Source organism: Cygnus olor, chromosome 27 (genome assembly GCF_009769625.2).
Source record: "Cygnus olor isolate bCygOlo1 chromosome 27, bCygOlo1.pri.v2, whole genome shotgun sequence".
Lineage (NCBI taxonomy): Eukaryota > Metazoa > Chordata > Aves > Anseriformes > Anatidae > Cygnus > Cygnus olor.
In genome coordinates, this window is record NC_049195.1 from 3,404,558 (window position 1) to 3,419,403 (window position 14,846).

Genomic DNA, 14,846 nt, shown 5'->3' on the forward strand with positions numbered 1-14,846 from the left:
CACCAGAGGAAACATCATCGTTTTGTTAGCTGCTGAGGTTTCAGGCTGTCCCACTGATGTCTCCCCATTGGAATGAGATTGAGGGGATTGAGGAATTTTTTACAGAGCAGTGATGCTGTGCTCAGGTCTCCCCAACAGTCCCACTATGCTGCACAGATGAAACTGTTGCTTTATACATGTGCTCTGTGCATCACCTCAGATTGCACCTCTCCGTCCCCTTTTCCCACAGTAGTTAAGAATGACTGTAACAATTCCCAAATGGATCTGTATGTTTGTAAGCGGGTGTTTTTACAGCCAGCAGATTAACAGGAACAGGCACTGACTGCGGTGTGCACTCCTGTTGGGGTGTGAACTGCAGTGAGCAGTGATTTTGTTCTGACTTCCTGGGGAAATTCGTGCTCTGGGAGCCCATCCCCAAATGTTTGCCATCACATTCACATTTCTCTCCCCTGCAATAGGGAGCCCTGTGTGTTCCTGCGGACAGACTGTCTTAAATTCATCATTTAGAAAGCGTCTTAAAGACCTTCAGTGCTGAGTTCTCCAGGGCTGCCAAGCGCCGCTAAGATTTAACGCGGAAAGCCAGCAGGTATCAGACAACATCTGACTTCATCTTGACGGGGCTCCAGCCCCGAGGGGCTCTGCAAATTGACATTTGCTCAAATCTGGCCTCGCTTCCTAAAATCTGACAGGCAGAGAGTTCACACTCTTTTAAAAGCAACACGATAGCCCTTGAGCTGAGTTTATTTTTATTGGGCAATGTACATACCTCCATTTCCCAGTTTGGAAATGCTGCAGATAAATAGCATAGGATGAAATTTTCCATCACCATAAACCACTTGGCTTATATATATACGCTCAGCCAGATCTTTTCCCGTCACAGCTCATATTTTGAGGCTTACATCACATCTCTTCCTGTCCCTGAGCCTTTCCATGCCTGCCCTGTAGGGTAGGGGCAGTGCCTGACCCTTGCTTCTGAGACAAGTTGTCGGTCGCAGGCTGAAGTCAAATGTTTCAGTGCAGGGTGAGGGACGGAAGATCTGAGATAAGCAGATAGGAGACAGGAAGGAAGAAGTTAACTCTTCCACCAGGACTGAGGTTAGGGCAAATCTGAAATCCATCAGCCTCCTGTTAAAGGGCAAAGATTTAAGTCCCATTGTTTTTGCCTAATATTTTCCACAGCCATGTGCATGGAAGTGCCAAGCGTGTGGCTGAGCGTCTTTACTGAGCAATTGTACACAGATGTAAAGGCTGCCCACAACCATGAGGATGGTCAGGAACATGGCGGGGAGGATGCTGACCCTGCTTGCTTTGGTCCTGCATGGGCACATCCAAAGTCATTGTTAAAAATCACCGGTGTTTCACTCTGGGTTTGTCTTAGCTTGCATTTCTTCTTTCTTTTTAGCCAAAGCAGAGCTTGGAGTAAAAGTTCCCAGTTTTGTGTTCCCATATTCACGTTAGTGGCTTTGTGTGGGACTTGGGTCAAGCCCTGAGGGCAGAGCACAGCCCCTGCGTTATTCCTAATACTTTGAGTGCTCAAAGCGTATCTGGGACCACGGAAACTGCTTGCTGCCTCTCCTGTGGAGTTTGAGAGGGACAGACGAGTTCTATAAACATGTATGCTGACTGGCAATAATTCAATAATTTGTGCAGCAAGTGGGATCTGCTGCATGACCCAGAGATTTCTGAGCCCACGGGGTCTTGTGCTGTGTCCTTGCCCCAGACCAACTCCACATCCCCCATGCAGAAGGGACAGGGGAAGTTTTGGGAGCTGCACACCTCGACAAAAGGTGGAGGGCGGGATAAAACCAATGCAGAAGTCCAGTGCTTGGTTGGTTGGTTGGTGTTTGCAGTTTGCCAGTGTCTGAAAGTGGTCCTGGGACCTGCTGTAGGGTTCCTTTATAGGGTGCCAGTGCCTGCAGTTTAAATGTGTGCACGGTCTCAAAATGTTTTTCTAAGTCCGTGCAGGATGCCAGAAGCCCTGAAATCAAAATGATTGCATGTATGTCAGCAGAGCTGTGAGCAGGGAACGCAGGCCATGCTCTTTTAAAGAGTTCATGGAGTAATGTGGCCATTGCACTGCCCAAACACAGCACGAGCCCACCTGTGACTGCCTGACTGGGTGGAACAGCAATTTTAAGGCCACAGGAATTGCCTCCTACCCTCAATATATTCCTTTAATAAACGCATGGTAGGAATTTAATTTTTTTTAACCTATCCCCCAAAACATCCTTAACAAAATATTTGTTGTCCACCTCCTTCCTCTCCGTGCACACACACGGGCTTCAAATAGGACATGTGCTCTAAATATATGAAATTGCTGCAGCCGTTCAGGTTCACAAATAGCTCTGGTACCTGAGAGCAGACCTTAGCTTTGGCCAGACGGTGGGCAGACAAAGTCTAGTTAAACATACCAGGCTGTGCTGCTATTTCTGTCCTCCTTTTCCTATCTGGGCATGTGTGAGGCAGAAAAAAATCTCACTTCAAAGCCTGGTGGCTCAAAGGGTCTGGTTATGCCCGGTTAAAAGTGGGTTGAATTATATTGTCCGTGTTCCTTAACCAGAGGGAAGGGGCATTGCTGTGTCCTGTTGGGGAGCTTTTGGTTAAATTGGGCTCTGGGGATGAGGCTGTACAAAATGCTCCTGTGTGCTGAGCTGCTCCTAACTGGAAGGAGCGAGGAGGGAAGGAGGACAGGAGCAGTGTCTGGGTCTGGCATAAATATAAATCTGCCTGGTATCTACCTTTGAGCCATGCAAATCACTGGAGGATCTCTCCATACCATGGGGAGCTGCAACGTAGATCACCACCGTCTGAGACCAGCCCTGTCGTGACTGTCCTGTTCTCAGAAATGACAATAAAATGGTTATTTGCCTGTTTGTGACAACAGGGCTTTAATGCCTTTCCCCTCAGTGCAAATATTTACTTTCCTAAACATAAGCCAACGTGAAATGAGTGCTGATGTTTTGTGAGCCTGGAGGGGGTTCAGCACCTCTTCTGGAGCTACCTTCAGGCAAATAATTAATTAAGCTGCTGTTGTGGCAAGCCACCGTGTCTCTTTATTGCTATAATTTTAAAGCTTTTGGGGGGGTTTCTTACTACCACAGCTGGCACAGGCTTGATGCTGCTCCCTGGGGGACAGAGTTAACCCGTCTGCATCCTCATGCAGACTGTTTTCAGGGTCTGAGTAGCTGTCAGGCAGCGTTTTGGATGCAACTAACCGTTCCTGCATTACGCAAGACAATAAACTGTCTATCTAAGCCTGAGAACAGAGTAGGATCTTGTTCTGTCCTGCGGGGCGAAGGTCAGGTAATAAATTTGACTGGCTTACAGAGCCTGATCCAGATTGTCTTTAAAATAGCTCAGCAGAAAGGAAACGGAGAATGTAAGAGCTTTGCCCATTGTGGAAACCTCAAACCGTGATGCTCATGGACCTGAGCAACATCTATCCTGAGCTGAGCCCTTACCTGTGCCAAAATACCTCCAGGATTCAGTGCTCCTGCCTTCTCTTGCCCCTGTCACCAACTCTTTTCTCTGGTGCTTTTCATTAGCCTGCTTTGCATCAGCAAGCATGAGGCTGCTGCTGAAGGATTTCAAGGTTTAGCAAAGATCTCAGCTTTTGCCATTTATAATCTGCACTGTAATCGCTCCTGGACCTTAATCCCAAATTGCACTCTCGTCCCTTACCCTTTTGTACTGCACAAACCCAGAACAAAAAGCGTTTGCAGTCCAATGCAGCGTCACGTTCTCAGGGGACCGCCATCCCCCATAGGCAGCCTGTCTCTGTCTTGCAGCATCCCTTCGCTGTGTTTATTTAACAGCTGGGACCTTGTTGGTGACTCAGAGGCACAGCTCCAGATGTTTAAGTCAAAACAGATTCCAGCCGTTCCCATGTATGCAAAGAGACCTTTCCAAAAAGTCATCTCTGGGGGAACAGACTTGGTAGCTGGGAATTCAGTGGAAGTAGGGGAAGGGCTCAAACAGAGGAGAGGAGACATTTCTGGGGTGAGCAGGGTCTATATGGAGAGATTTTGTCATGCTCTGGACTGAAAGGAAAGGATTTATTTCTTGTGTGAATTGCAGACTTAATGTCCTGGTGTTTAGGATGCCAAGAAATCCTGGGGCTCTGGTGTAAATGGAAAGTGATACAAGTGGGTTTCTGCATTTAAGGGGCAGTGGGGTGGGTCAGGCATCGGGAAGGAAAAGCTGGTTCTAGGGGATATGGGGGACAGAGGCAGCACACAGACCCCTTGCGTTTGTTAAATCCAGAATTGGGGTAAAGACTCAGTCTTTGCCTAAATTGTGCGATCACCTGGGGATCTGTCAGAAAAGGTCCTGAACACGTCTGCCCTCTTGCTCTGCAATTCTTAGCATCGCTCGTGGTGATGTTTAGAAAAGAAAAATTAAAATACACGTATGCAAAACTTCATCCCAGTTCCCTTCCATGCAGCTCGCTTGCTGGTTTCTTAGCGGTGTCACTGAGCGCATGGGTGTGTGCTTGAAGTGAGCGTTGAGATGCTCTCCTCCAAATCCCCTCCGAAATCCCAGCTGCTGTGGCTTGCTTTCAGCCAGGAGCCAGCAATATGAGAAGGAGCAGTCGGGTTTCTAGGAATGGGAGCTCCCCCCTTGCCCGATCGCTGTGCATCCCGATAAGAGAGGGGTTATCACCGAGCTCGGGCAGTGCAGGAGCATGCATAATATTGTTCTGTCAATGCAAAAGAGGCGACAAAACGTGGAAGAAAATGTTATGAAAGCTGCGTCTGTTTTTGCAATCGGATCCGAAGCCATTTGCATTTGGTGCAGAGGGTGAAAACAAAAGCAGCTGAGCCTCTTGTGAAAACTTTCCGAGCCAGGAATCCTTTTGTGAAAGCTCAAAACCAACCCCCTTTTCTTTTCCCTTTCTCCGGGCAGACCCTGGAGGCTGAGATTCACTGGTTTTGTAACAGAGCACAGCTGGCTTGCGATGGGCTTTTGTGCTGGGACTGGAGCGGAGCAGCAGCGCGGGTCTTGGGCATGGATCTGGGTGAGGAAAGGAGCAGGAGGCGGGAGAAAGATGGCCCAGCCCAGAATAGTTTGACCCCTTTATTTTATTTTATTTTGTACTAACTTGTATTGTAGTAATGCTGGAAGTCCCAACCCAAATCACATTGTGCTTTAGGCAAAAAGAGCTGTGAATGAAGCCCTTGCTGCAGGGGGAGGCGAGGTGGGCTCAGCGTTGCCTTCCCTTTACTGAAGGGGGGAAGAAATTTGAGCAAGAGGTCACAGGTAACGGTGAGGACGTGGGGATCTGACTTTGTGGGGCTGAAATCAGAGATATGGGACAGTGCCTGGAGCTGAACACGATCTCCTCAGCCTCAGACCAAAAAGCAATTTTAGCTTTGGTCTGTTTTTTCTATTCTATACACAGCCAAGTGGCTCCAGTGAAAATCAGGTTGATGTGCAAGCCACGGCGTTGGATCTAGGAATAGATGTGCTGCGTGTCTTCCCCGGCCCTCTGCACCCAGCTTTATCTTGCCTTCTGTTCCTTCACGCCTTTCAAAGCTAAGGAGGCTTGACTCAAGCAGGAGAAAAATGTCTTAGGATTTCCTGCTGCACGTGTGCTTAATCTTTAACGGGGCTCAGCTGTGCCCGAATGGATGTCTTTGCTGCAAGCAAAGGAATGAGGAACGAGGCTGGTAGTGGTGGAGCAGACCCCCTTGCCCCCTTAACCTTCACGGGGTCAGCAACGTGAGGTGCCGTCCTCTGAACGAGCAGCCTTCTGCAGAGCAGAAAGCAGAGGAGGAAAAGGAAAAAGGAAAGAAAAGGAAAAGCAAAGGGGAAGCAAAATTCACCCGCACGTAGGTGGGTGGGATTGTTTCACAAGCAAAGGAGAGGCTGGAGGTCCAGGTCTGTATCGAGCTAGTAGCTGAATTCCAAGTCATGAAGGTTGTGTTTTTGTTTTTTGTGTGTTTTTTGTTATTTTGTTTGATAAAAGGAATAAGGGCTGGCACCTACATCTCCATAACTGTTGGCCTAAATAGGTGGAAGCTGGGCAAGGCTCGCTGGAGGACTGTCGTGCATGAGCCGTGGGAGTTACCTCTTTTGGGGTTTGGTCCCATGGTTTGTGGGTAGAGATCCTCAGCAGCATCCTTCCCATGGGACAGAGCCGTGTAGGGAGCTGAGCTGGGGGTCTCTGCCTGGTGTCCTCACTCCCTGCACTCTGTCCTTCAGCCTCGGGCTGAACAAACTCTGCCCCATTGGCTTTGGGGCTCAGGCCTCTATTTCCCAACCTATTATGTGGGGTGCAATCAACCCAGTTTTATTTCCTGCGGGTAGCATTGCTCTTTGCTGAGTGACTGGCTCCTGAAATGTTGTTGAAAGCTCTACTTTATCCTTGGTAGCTGAGGAGGGATTTTGACTTCTGATTTGGCTTCAGATACTTGCTTGGTGATCTTTAGATATCCTTCAGAGCATTTTCTAGATCTACCTTGTCTTCAGTGTATGGCTGTAATATCAGAACTAAAGCTTTCAGAGAGAGTTTTCCTCGTTGACATGACAGCTTGTCGCAGGCATTTGTCTCCACGTGTACAGAAAGTATGGAGAGAGCTATTTAAAAACATCTGCTCCGGCTACTAAATACTGTTTGCTTCTGATTTCGATGCGGAGTCTGTTTTCACCATTACCCCAGCTGCTCTGTGCATTGGTGTTGGGAGATAAAATATCAGTCTGCCTGTATTGGCATTACTGAATACTCCCAGGGTAACAGAAACTGTGCAGAGAAAGGAAACCATTCAATATATTTAGTACATATTATATAATATAAATATATTCAGTATATTTAATTTGTTTCATTGTTCTTTAATCTTGCAGCATAAAGCTGAGGTCAGCAGCACGTGGAACTCTTCCCGTGGATGTTTTGCTGTTTGTTCAGACTCAGTGCAAAACCCCGAGTTGCTATATCAGTAGTTCTCTGCTCTAAACCTATTTTCCATGGGCAGAAAGGGGAGTGGATGTAGATTGGCTTTGCTCTCAGACAGATCATGAAAATGTCATTGCGTGCTGGTCTGCTGTAACTATCTGAAGATCGAAATACCTTGGAGGGAATGAAATGATGGCTTTTTTCTTGCTAGTTTGCCCACTTTTGTGTTTTTTATTTTCTTCCTTGGCCAATATAGGCAAAAAGGCAGGACAAAAAGATTTGGATTCACTAAAAGAGAGTGCCAAGTTTTTTTTTGTGTCTATTGTTAGCATCTCCTGGGTAAGAGAGACGTGTCTTGGGACCTTTGTAGCGGAGCCTGTTGTGCCTGAGGTATCATGCTGGCTCTGACAGCGTTTTTTCAAGCCCACGAGCAAGCCTTTTGAGCTTTGCCCCTTATTTTTCTACTGTAAAATGACCGGCAAGGACAACCTGGTCCAGTTTTTATTTTTTAAACTTTGTGGTTTCCCTCTCCTTCTCTGACAGAGGGGGCCGGTTTCTTTCTTTGCCCGTTGCTTTGATAGCCTAAATCTCAGCACATCACAGTGAGGGATGCTCAAATTCATTTTGGGCCTTTGAACATTTAAAATACACCTTCTGTACACAGATGCTTGGGAGCTGCAGGGAATACAATTGGGAAATATTACTGAATGCTGCCCTGCTTGGATGCTCTTTCCCCAGCATCTGTTACTGGCAGTTGTCAGAGGCAAGCTGGATGTCTTTGCTTTTGTGCTCCACAGCTCCAGTTAGGGTGGTGGAGTGGGAAGGATTTAAAAAGGTAAAATAAAACACAAACATGAGTGCTAGAGGTTTTGCTGATGTTCCCTGGTGCAGGAGGGATCTTTGCGTGGAGGTTGGGGTTGGGACCTCAGGATACTCGGATGCAATTCCTGCCCTTGAGGTCTTTGGAGAAGCAGTTTGATCTCCCTGGGTTTTATTTCTCAATCTGCAAAAGGAGGCTGAGAATATTTTCTTTCTCCCACCCTCTGAGCACTCTGCGTATCTTGGAGGCCTTTCGGATGTGTCACCACCCGGTCCAAGGGAGCTTCCATCGCATTGAGGACCTCTGTTGCTGCGGCAGTGAAAATGGTCATGTATTGACGATGAGTAATAGTGCAACGTGAGAATAATGCTGCTGTTTAGTGGTGGAAACATCGGGCAGATGTTGCACATCTGGAATTGGTCTCTGCATGACCCAAATGGGGCTCACAACCCCGTCCTGCATCTTCCTGGGAAACGCAGGCATCCTCGAGCATCATTCCTGAATGAGGAATTACACTTTGGTCTGAATGCCTCTCCTCTCCGTCGTGCTGGGGACAGGCTTCTGCCTCTGGCCTGCTTAAATCCAGGCAAAATGGAAGTGCCAGCCAACTGAAAGCCACAAGTGGTCCGTAGCATCTTGCTTTGTCAGGTCTAGGCAAGGAAAATGTCCCCTTTCAGTTACTTTATTATGCAGTGAGGCTGATACTGACGTAGCTACATACAGCAAACTTACTTAGGGTTTTATATAGCGTGGATATATCCTGCAGTCACAGACAGAAAAAAAATCACCTAGGCTGTCTCACCCACTTTCTCAGCTGTCAATGCAAATTTCCTCCGTCGTTACTATCTCTTTCGTGTGCTCGTTGAGTGCAATTTTAAGCTTTGGCATTCTGTCTTTTGGGTTAATCCTCTCCATAGGCTTTTTATTACAAGCATTTTTAGATCTTCAGCTGTCAGAGCTATTTCCAAGTGGATTTAAGGCTTTTCTTGCTGCTTGTTTCCTGGTGAAGAGAGCAGGGCGTGATGGAGGGAGCAGGGAAACAAGGTGCTCTCTCAGGCAGCGCTGGCCTCCAGCTGCAGGTAAACACGCTTTCCCCATCCACCGAAGGGCTGGAAACATTTTATAATCTGCACCAGGGGAAAAGTGAGTTGCAGGTTTGGAAACCAGCCTGGGGAGGCCTTCAATGCACAGAGGCTCTGCTACTTCCCTGACAGCACGTAGTCAGAAGCTGTGCGGTATTACAGGAGAAAAACTCTTTGTATTGCAAATGGAAATGGACTTTCCAGATTGCACAGGAGAAGTGTGAGTTTGCTCTTGCGTCAGGCCCTTTGTCTGAACACCTTAAAGTCTCAGATGTAACAAACTTGGATATTGTTGTGGGGTTTTTTTGTTGGTTTGTTGTGGTTTTGTGTTTTTTTCTGGTTTTATTTTTTTTTCCCTAAGGGCTATAGGTGCTTTTAAGATCCAAGCCCAAGCTGTCAACCCCATTGCATTGATTTTCCTGGGTAAAACTCAAGGTCCTGCTGGCCAGGGTCACTGGGGGTGTCTCGTGGATGCTCCAGCTGAAGGTGAACAGAGGAATCAGTCACCCAGTTTGCTGTAAAATCAGGTGTTAAATGTAGATTATGATAATAATAATTAAAAAATAAAAGCCTGAGGTGAACTGCCCGGGGTTGCGCAGGCAGAGCAGCGGCAGGGCTGTGAACGAGGAGCAGATTTTCCCTGCCCTTGGTTTCCGTGTGCCCTGGGATTTCCATCAGTGCTGGGGCAGTATCTGGAGGGGGATGTGCCACGTGTAACTCGCAGGACTCTGCAAGTCCTGCTGTGATATCCCTGACTCGAATACCTCTGTGTGTGCCACTGGTCGGTGTCCTGGAGAAGCCGGCATCTCTTTAAAGCTCTGGGCACTTTTCTTTTCCAAGTGATTGAATTTGAACGAGGGGAGGGAAGGATTCCTCAGCTCTGATGTAACCGCTAGCACAACCACGTGGTTTTGTACATTTTTGAGAAGAAGAAAAAAAAAAAAAAAAAAACCTCTCCTGGAAGCAAGTTATAAAATTTTCAGTAGCTCTTTTGTAATTGCTTGCCACAGCAGATATTTTCCAGTCGGCTTTTGCTTTTGGTCCCTGCGAGGTTTGTTTGCGCAGCCTTCTCACGTAGGCTCCAAATGTGAAATCCGTGCAACCTCCGAGCCATCTGCTTCAGCTGGGGGACGAATCCAGCCCATGGACACTGGGGGTGCCCGTGCCAGCAGATTGGGGTCCTGGCTCCCACAGTGCCGGGCCAGGTGGGGAAGGGGTGCCCAGAGAGAGCCCCCCCCATTTTGGTTCCTCGCCAGGGCTCCCTGCTGGTAAATTGGCCCTACCAAAGCTGTGCTCAGTTCATTCCCATAGTAGCTGAGACCTAATTATGGTCACCATGCTTCTGAAATGAGCACTTTCAATTAATTCAAGTAACAAAGGAGATTTTTTTTTAACATAATCATTCTTTTTTTTTTTATTTAACACGAGAAAAAGCATCCTCTTTCACAGGGCAGAGGAAGGACTTGCGCAAGGTTTGTTGCATCCCTGGTGTGACTTTTCCTAATATCTCTTCTTTTCTGCCTCCCTCTGTCCAGTTGTGATTCCCCTGAGCAGATACGATTTCTGTTCCCCACCTGGAAGCCACACAACAGGTTTCCTTGCATCATTCATGTGTTTTTTTATGTTCACAGAACATGAACATCCAGGTGGAAGACATAAGGATCCGTGCCATCCTCGCCACCTACCGCAAGCGGGTGCCCGTCACGGAGGGTTACGTGGAGGTGAAGGACGAGGGGACCTGGAAGCAGATCTGTGACAAGCACTGGACCATGAAAAACTCCCGAGTCGTCTGTGGCATGTTTGGATTTCCGAGCGAGAGGAAATACAACACCAAGGTCTACAAGTAAGAGCAGAACGTTGTGTGAGTCGCGTGTTTCTGTGAACACTTGGGGCCTTGTTCAAAAATGCAAATTGTCCAATGACGCTGGAGACCTCGAGGGAGGAAAAACCTCCAACTGCTTCATTCCTTCAGATCAGGTTTTCCTTCTGTGCAAATATTTGAAATGTCAAGCATTTCCTTGTGCGGCCAGGGGAATGGTTTGATCCTCACCGTGCTGGCTGGAGACCTAGGGCTGTATCAGTTTTAGTGTTTGATAGGTCCTGTAGTAGGAGACGTGGACAGTCAGCCCAAGAAATCTTTTTTTGTTGTTTCTGGCTATGGGATGGTCATTTCCTTCACTAGCGATGGGTTTAGGTCCTGTGTTGTGTGCAGGGAATGGGTGGACCCAAGCAAACTGATGATACTTCACTGGGAGTAAACCTATTAGCTGCAAGCACACCTAAGCACTTAGCCACCCCAAAATAAAACAGGACCTTGTTGTGCTTTATTGCCCACATTCCTCCTTCCTGCTTCTGCATGCAAGTCCTGGTCTCACACCTCTGATGTGTCAACCCGTGTCAACCAGCTGCTTTCACGTTCGGCTCTCTCAGAGGCTCACCATCTATGGCTCACGGGTGTCCGGCTGCCAAATCCCCCGCAGAGAAGCCGCCTGCCCTGGGGAACATTTCCCAGTAAATCTCTCGCTGCTGTTAGCCCCGGTTCAGCTCTTTTTGGCACCGGCAGTGGCTCAGGGTTGGAAGAGCTGCCAGCCGCTTCCAGCTGCGCGCCTTGCTCTGTGCATCACAGCCTGCTCCGAGCTGCAAACATGGGTCGTGCATCCTGCTGCTGCTCCCTGCCTTGCTTCTTTCTGCCTCTGCAGCTGCGGTGGTGCTGGTAGGAGGATGCAGTTGTGGTGGCAGAGCTGTTTTTAGTTCCTCTGTTTGTAGATTGCGTTAAAAAGAGGGAAGAAAACGGTGATCCCTAGGGAGAACTTTGTGTCTCTGAGAGGCTGATCAGGCTGCATTCCTCCTTTCTTGAAAGCTGGGAGCTCTGGTCTTTTTTTGTTGTCGTTGCTTTTTGTCACCAGCCTTCATCACAGACATGGTTCTTCCTACGCCATTCCCTTGAAATAACACCCTGAGGCAGATGTAAAACAGTTTAAGCTAAATCCTGTCTCACTTCTTTCCTATAGTGTGTGACCTGTGGAGTGGGAAAGCCTCAGTCGGTGGGGGGAAGAACTGATTTCTCCAGCAGGAGCTGTGGTTTTCCTGCCTGCTCCTTTCGGCCTGTGCAGTTGCTGTTTCTGAAGGCTCCCTCTGGGGCCGACTGGCCAGGTTTCATTTCTCTCATTAGTAAGAGCGTGATCAATTGAAGAGGTCCTTTGGCTGGAAGAGCATAAAGCTGCACAGCAGCACAAAGATTTTAAAATAAATAACCCAAGTGGAACTCTTTTCGGGCTTCCCAGGGAGACAAGCAGTGACTTAATAATTGCTACCAGGCAGTTTCGTGTTTTGCTCCCATTAAAGGAACATTTCCTCTCATCAGTGCAACGTCTCTCCCCCAAACTCAGCCCTGAGATTCCCACCCCCTGCATCAGAGCAGGAGGGCAGAACACTTCTAGTAAGACAAAGCAGATTTTTCCTTGCTCCTCGCTTGTGGCATTTCCAAGAAAAGCATTAACCTTAGCAGCTGGAGCCATCTGCCTTAAATAAAAGGGCGCCTGGTAATTGTTCTGCCTCTTGCAACAGCGCATGTAAAGATGGAAAAATTGGGGCATGGTTGTTCAGCAATGTTGAAAATCCCATTCACTGGAGTTATGAATATGCAGTGCTTACAAATACCAGGCATGTGCACCTCTGCTACCGAACCAGACAAATTTTTTTAAGTAGTGCCCTAGTTCCTCCCTCACCTCTGCTCGTGCTCAGCACACAGCGATGGCTTGCTTGCTCCTACACCCATGGGACGATGTTTTGGAAAATATGATGAATATTATGCCGGGTTAGAAGAAGATGGCATGTCGTTTCATTAGAGAAAGACTTGTAAAACTTTGTCAGAAAGGCAGTTTTGTTTGGTTAGCGTAGTTTAAAAGCTGTTTTCTTTCCTGGGGCATTTGCCCTTTATGCTTTGTGTTACCAGAGACCTGAACCACATGTTAGCAGGGCAGCACGCATCTGCTGGCTCTCTGAGCAGACAGATGCATCAGTACAGCCAGCATCACTGGTAAGGGAAACCTCCCAGGTCTGGGCTGAGGATTTCAATTAAGAGGCCCTTGCCTCTTAATTGAGATACCGGAGTGAAAGCTGTTGAGATCTGCTCTGTGTGCTGCCCCCCACGCTTTTTGGTCACATCCTGTTTTTTTGGGGGAGAGAGGAGTTCATCTCCTGGTCGCTCCAACTAAACTCTCTCTCCACGCGAGTGCAAAGCCTCAGAAATGTTTTTCCTCATTTCTCGGGCTCTGCTCTCCCTCGTCTGTAAATACCCTTCTCCCAGGATCCTTTCCCACTGGGGTTGGGGCAGCATCCGCGCCGGTCCCGCTGCCCACAAAGTGCAGCTTTGCAGGCTGAGCTAACGGGTCCTGGGCTCTTCTGCACAGTGGTGGGAGGTGAAATGATTTGCAGATGGATCTTGCTTGAAAGAAAACAACTTAGTTCATTGCTGTCCCCGTGCCAGGGTTTTATTCCTGAACGTAACTTAGGCTCTGCAGCTGACAGCGCGATTTATGGTAGGAAATGAAACAAATCTCGGCGTTGTTTCCATGTTCTTGTTCGTGCTTCAAAGTGGTTTTATGTAAGTGCTGTTTAACTCCTCCTCCAAGCCTTGCTGGGGCTGAGGGAGGAGGATTAAATGTGTTTTGTTGATGGGGACAGCAAGAGCTTATGACCCAAGATGCAGAGAGATGGACCTGATGCCTTCTTACAGCTCTGTGACTTGCCAAGGAGAGGATGGAGGAGCTCAGCACCTCCAGGACGGTTTGCTTTGCATTCAGTGCACCAGGGGTGAATTTTCCCAGCACGTGTGTGAATTTTCCCAGCACTTTCTACTCTCCTCGAGGCCTCTCAAACACGCTCTCACAAAGCAGGGTTGCTTTAGCTACACCCCGAGACACTTCCTGCAGCCCTTGGGCTTAACCTATGCCTTTTTTTAAAGCTTATGTGATGAAGACCAATCTCTCCTGACCAGTAGAAATCCTTTGGGTTCCAGCTTGACCAGAGTTGGCTGAACTCACAGCATGACCGTTCACTTACCCTGATCCAAGCTGCATTGCCTTGGCTTACAGCAAGGCCAGGGAGAGGTGGGCTGCACCCTCTCTGTGCTAAATAAAAGGAATGCCCCGAGCTTCTGTCTGTAGACATCACCTCTATTCCACTTTTTAATATATATATTTATTTTTATATATATATATATATATATATATATATATATATATATATATATATATATTTGGTCTGGGGAAATGAGGTGGGGCTTTCTCTGGCTATTTCTCCCCAGCTTACCAAGGGCTTGTTAATATCAACCAGATGTTAATGCCTCATCGAGTTTCCAGGCTGAGGTCATTGTTTGCTATTATAAGGCATCCCCGTAATTACTTCCCTAAGACAGGCTGGGTTTCTGCTGCGTCTGCTCTGGAGTTCATGGAGCTCTCTGCACATGTGTGTGTCGGGCTTTCGGTGTAAACACTCCTTCAGGTTCTCACTTCCCGAATGGGAGCACAGAATGGAAGGATGATGAATGAAGCAGAGCTGGCTCGTGCTAGGGGGGTATGGAGTAAAGTCACTCGACAAGGATTTCAGATGCTTCCCAGGGTGTAACATGTAATTAAGCTGTAACGCAGCTTAATTAAATGTAAGAAAAGTCTTCAAGGCCTGGTCCAAAATTGATTGAGATATTCTAGCTGTGAAGTGTCTGGCACTTTCTTTTTGCCCACATCCCCTTTGTTCTTATGTTTTTTGTTTTTGTTTTTTAATTTTTTCCTCTTCCCATTCCCATTCATTTTCTGTTGATTCAGGGCCCCTCACAACCCTGGTCTGATGGTGTTTTAGCCCCAAGACAGGCAGGTTGCCTGTGCTGCTCCATCCTCAGCCCTTTCCAGCAGAGCATTTACTCCCCATCATGCGATGCATTTGCATCTCCATCTCAGCTGGATTTGGCCCTAGCATCAACCTGGAGAAATCTGGTTCCAGAAAGGATTAGCTGGTGGCTGTGAGCCATATGAGCCTGGACGAGCTTGTCAGC

The 14,846-nt window shown here is 47.8% G+C and overlaps 1 protein-coding gene across 1 annotated transcript in view; it reads left to right on the top strand.

The window, feature by feature from the left end:
- LOXL2 (lysyl oxidase like 2) overlaps positions 1-14,846 on the top strand; it is a 45,130-nt gene that overhangs the window by 13,455 nt on the left and 16,829 nt on the right. The window contains exon 4 of the mRNA XM_040538400.1: positions 10,426-10,637. Coding sequence (XP_040394334.1) covers positions 10,426-10,637 — 212 coding nt within the window. The remainder of the gene's footprint in view (positions 1-10,425; positions 10,638-14,846) is intronic.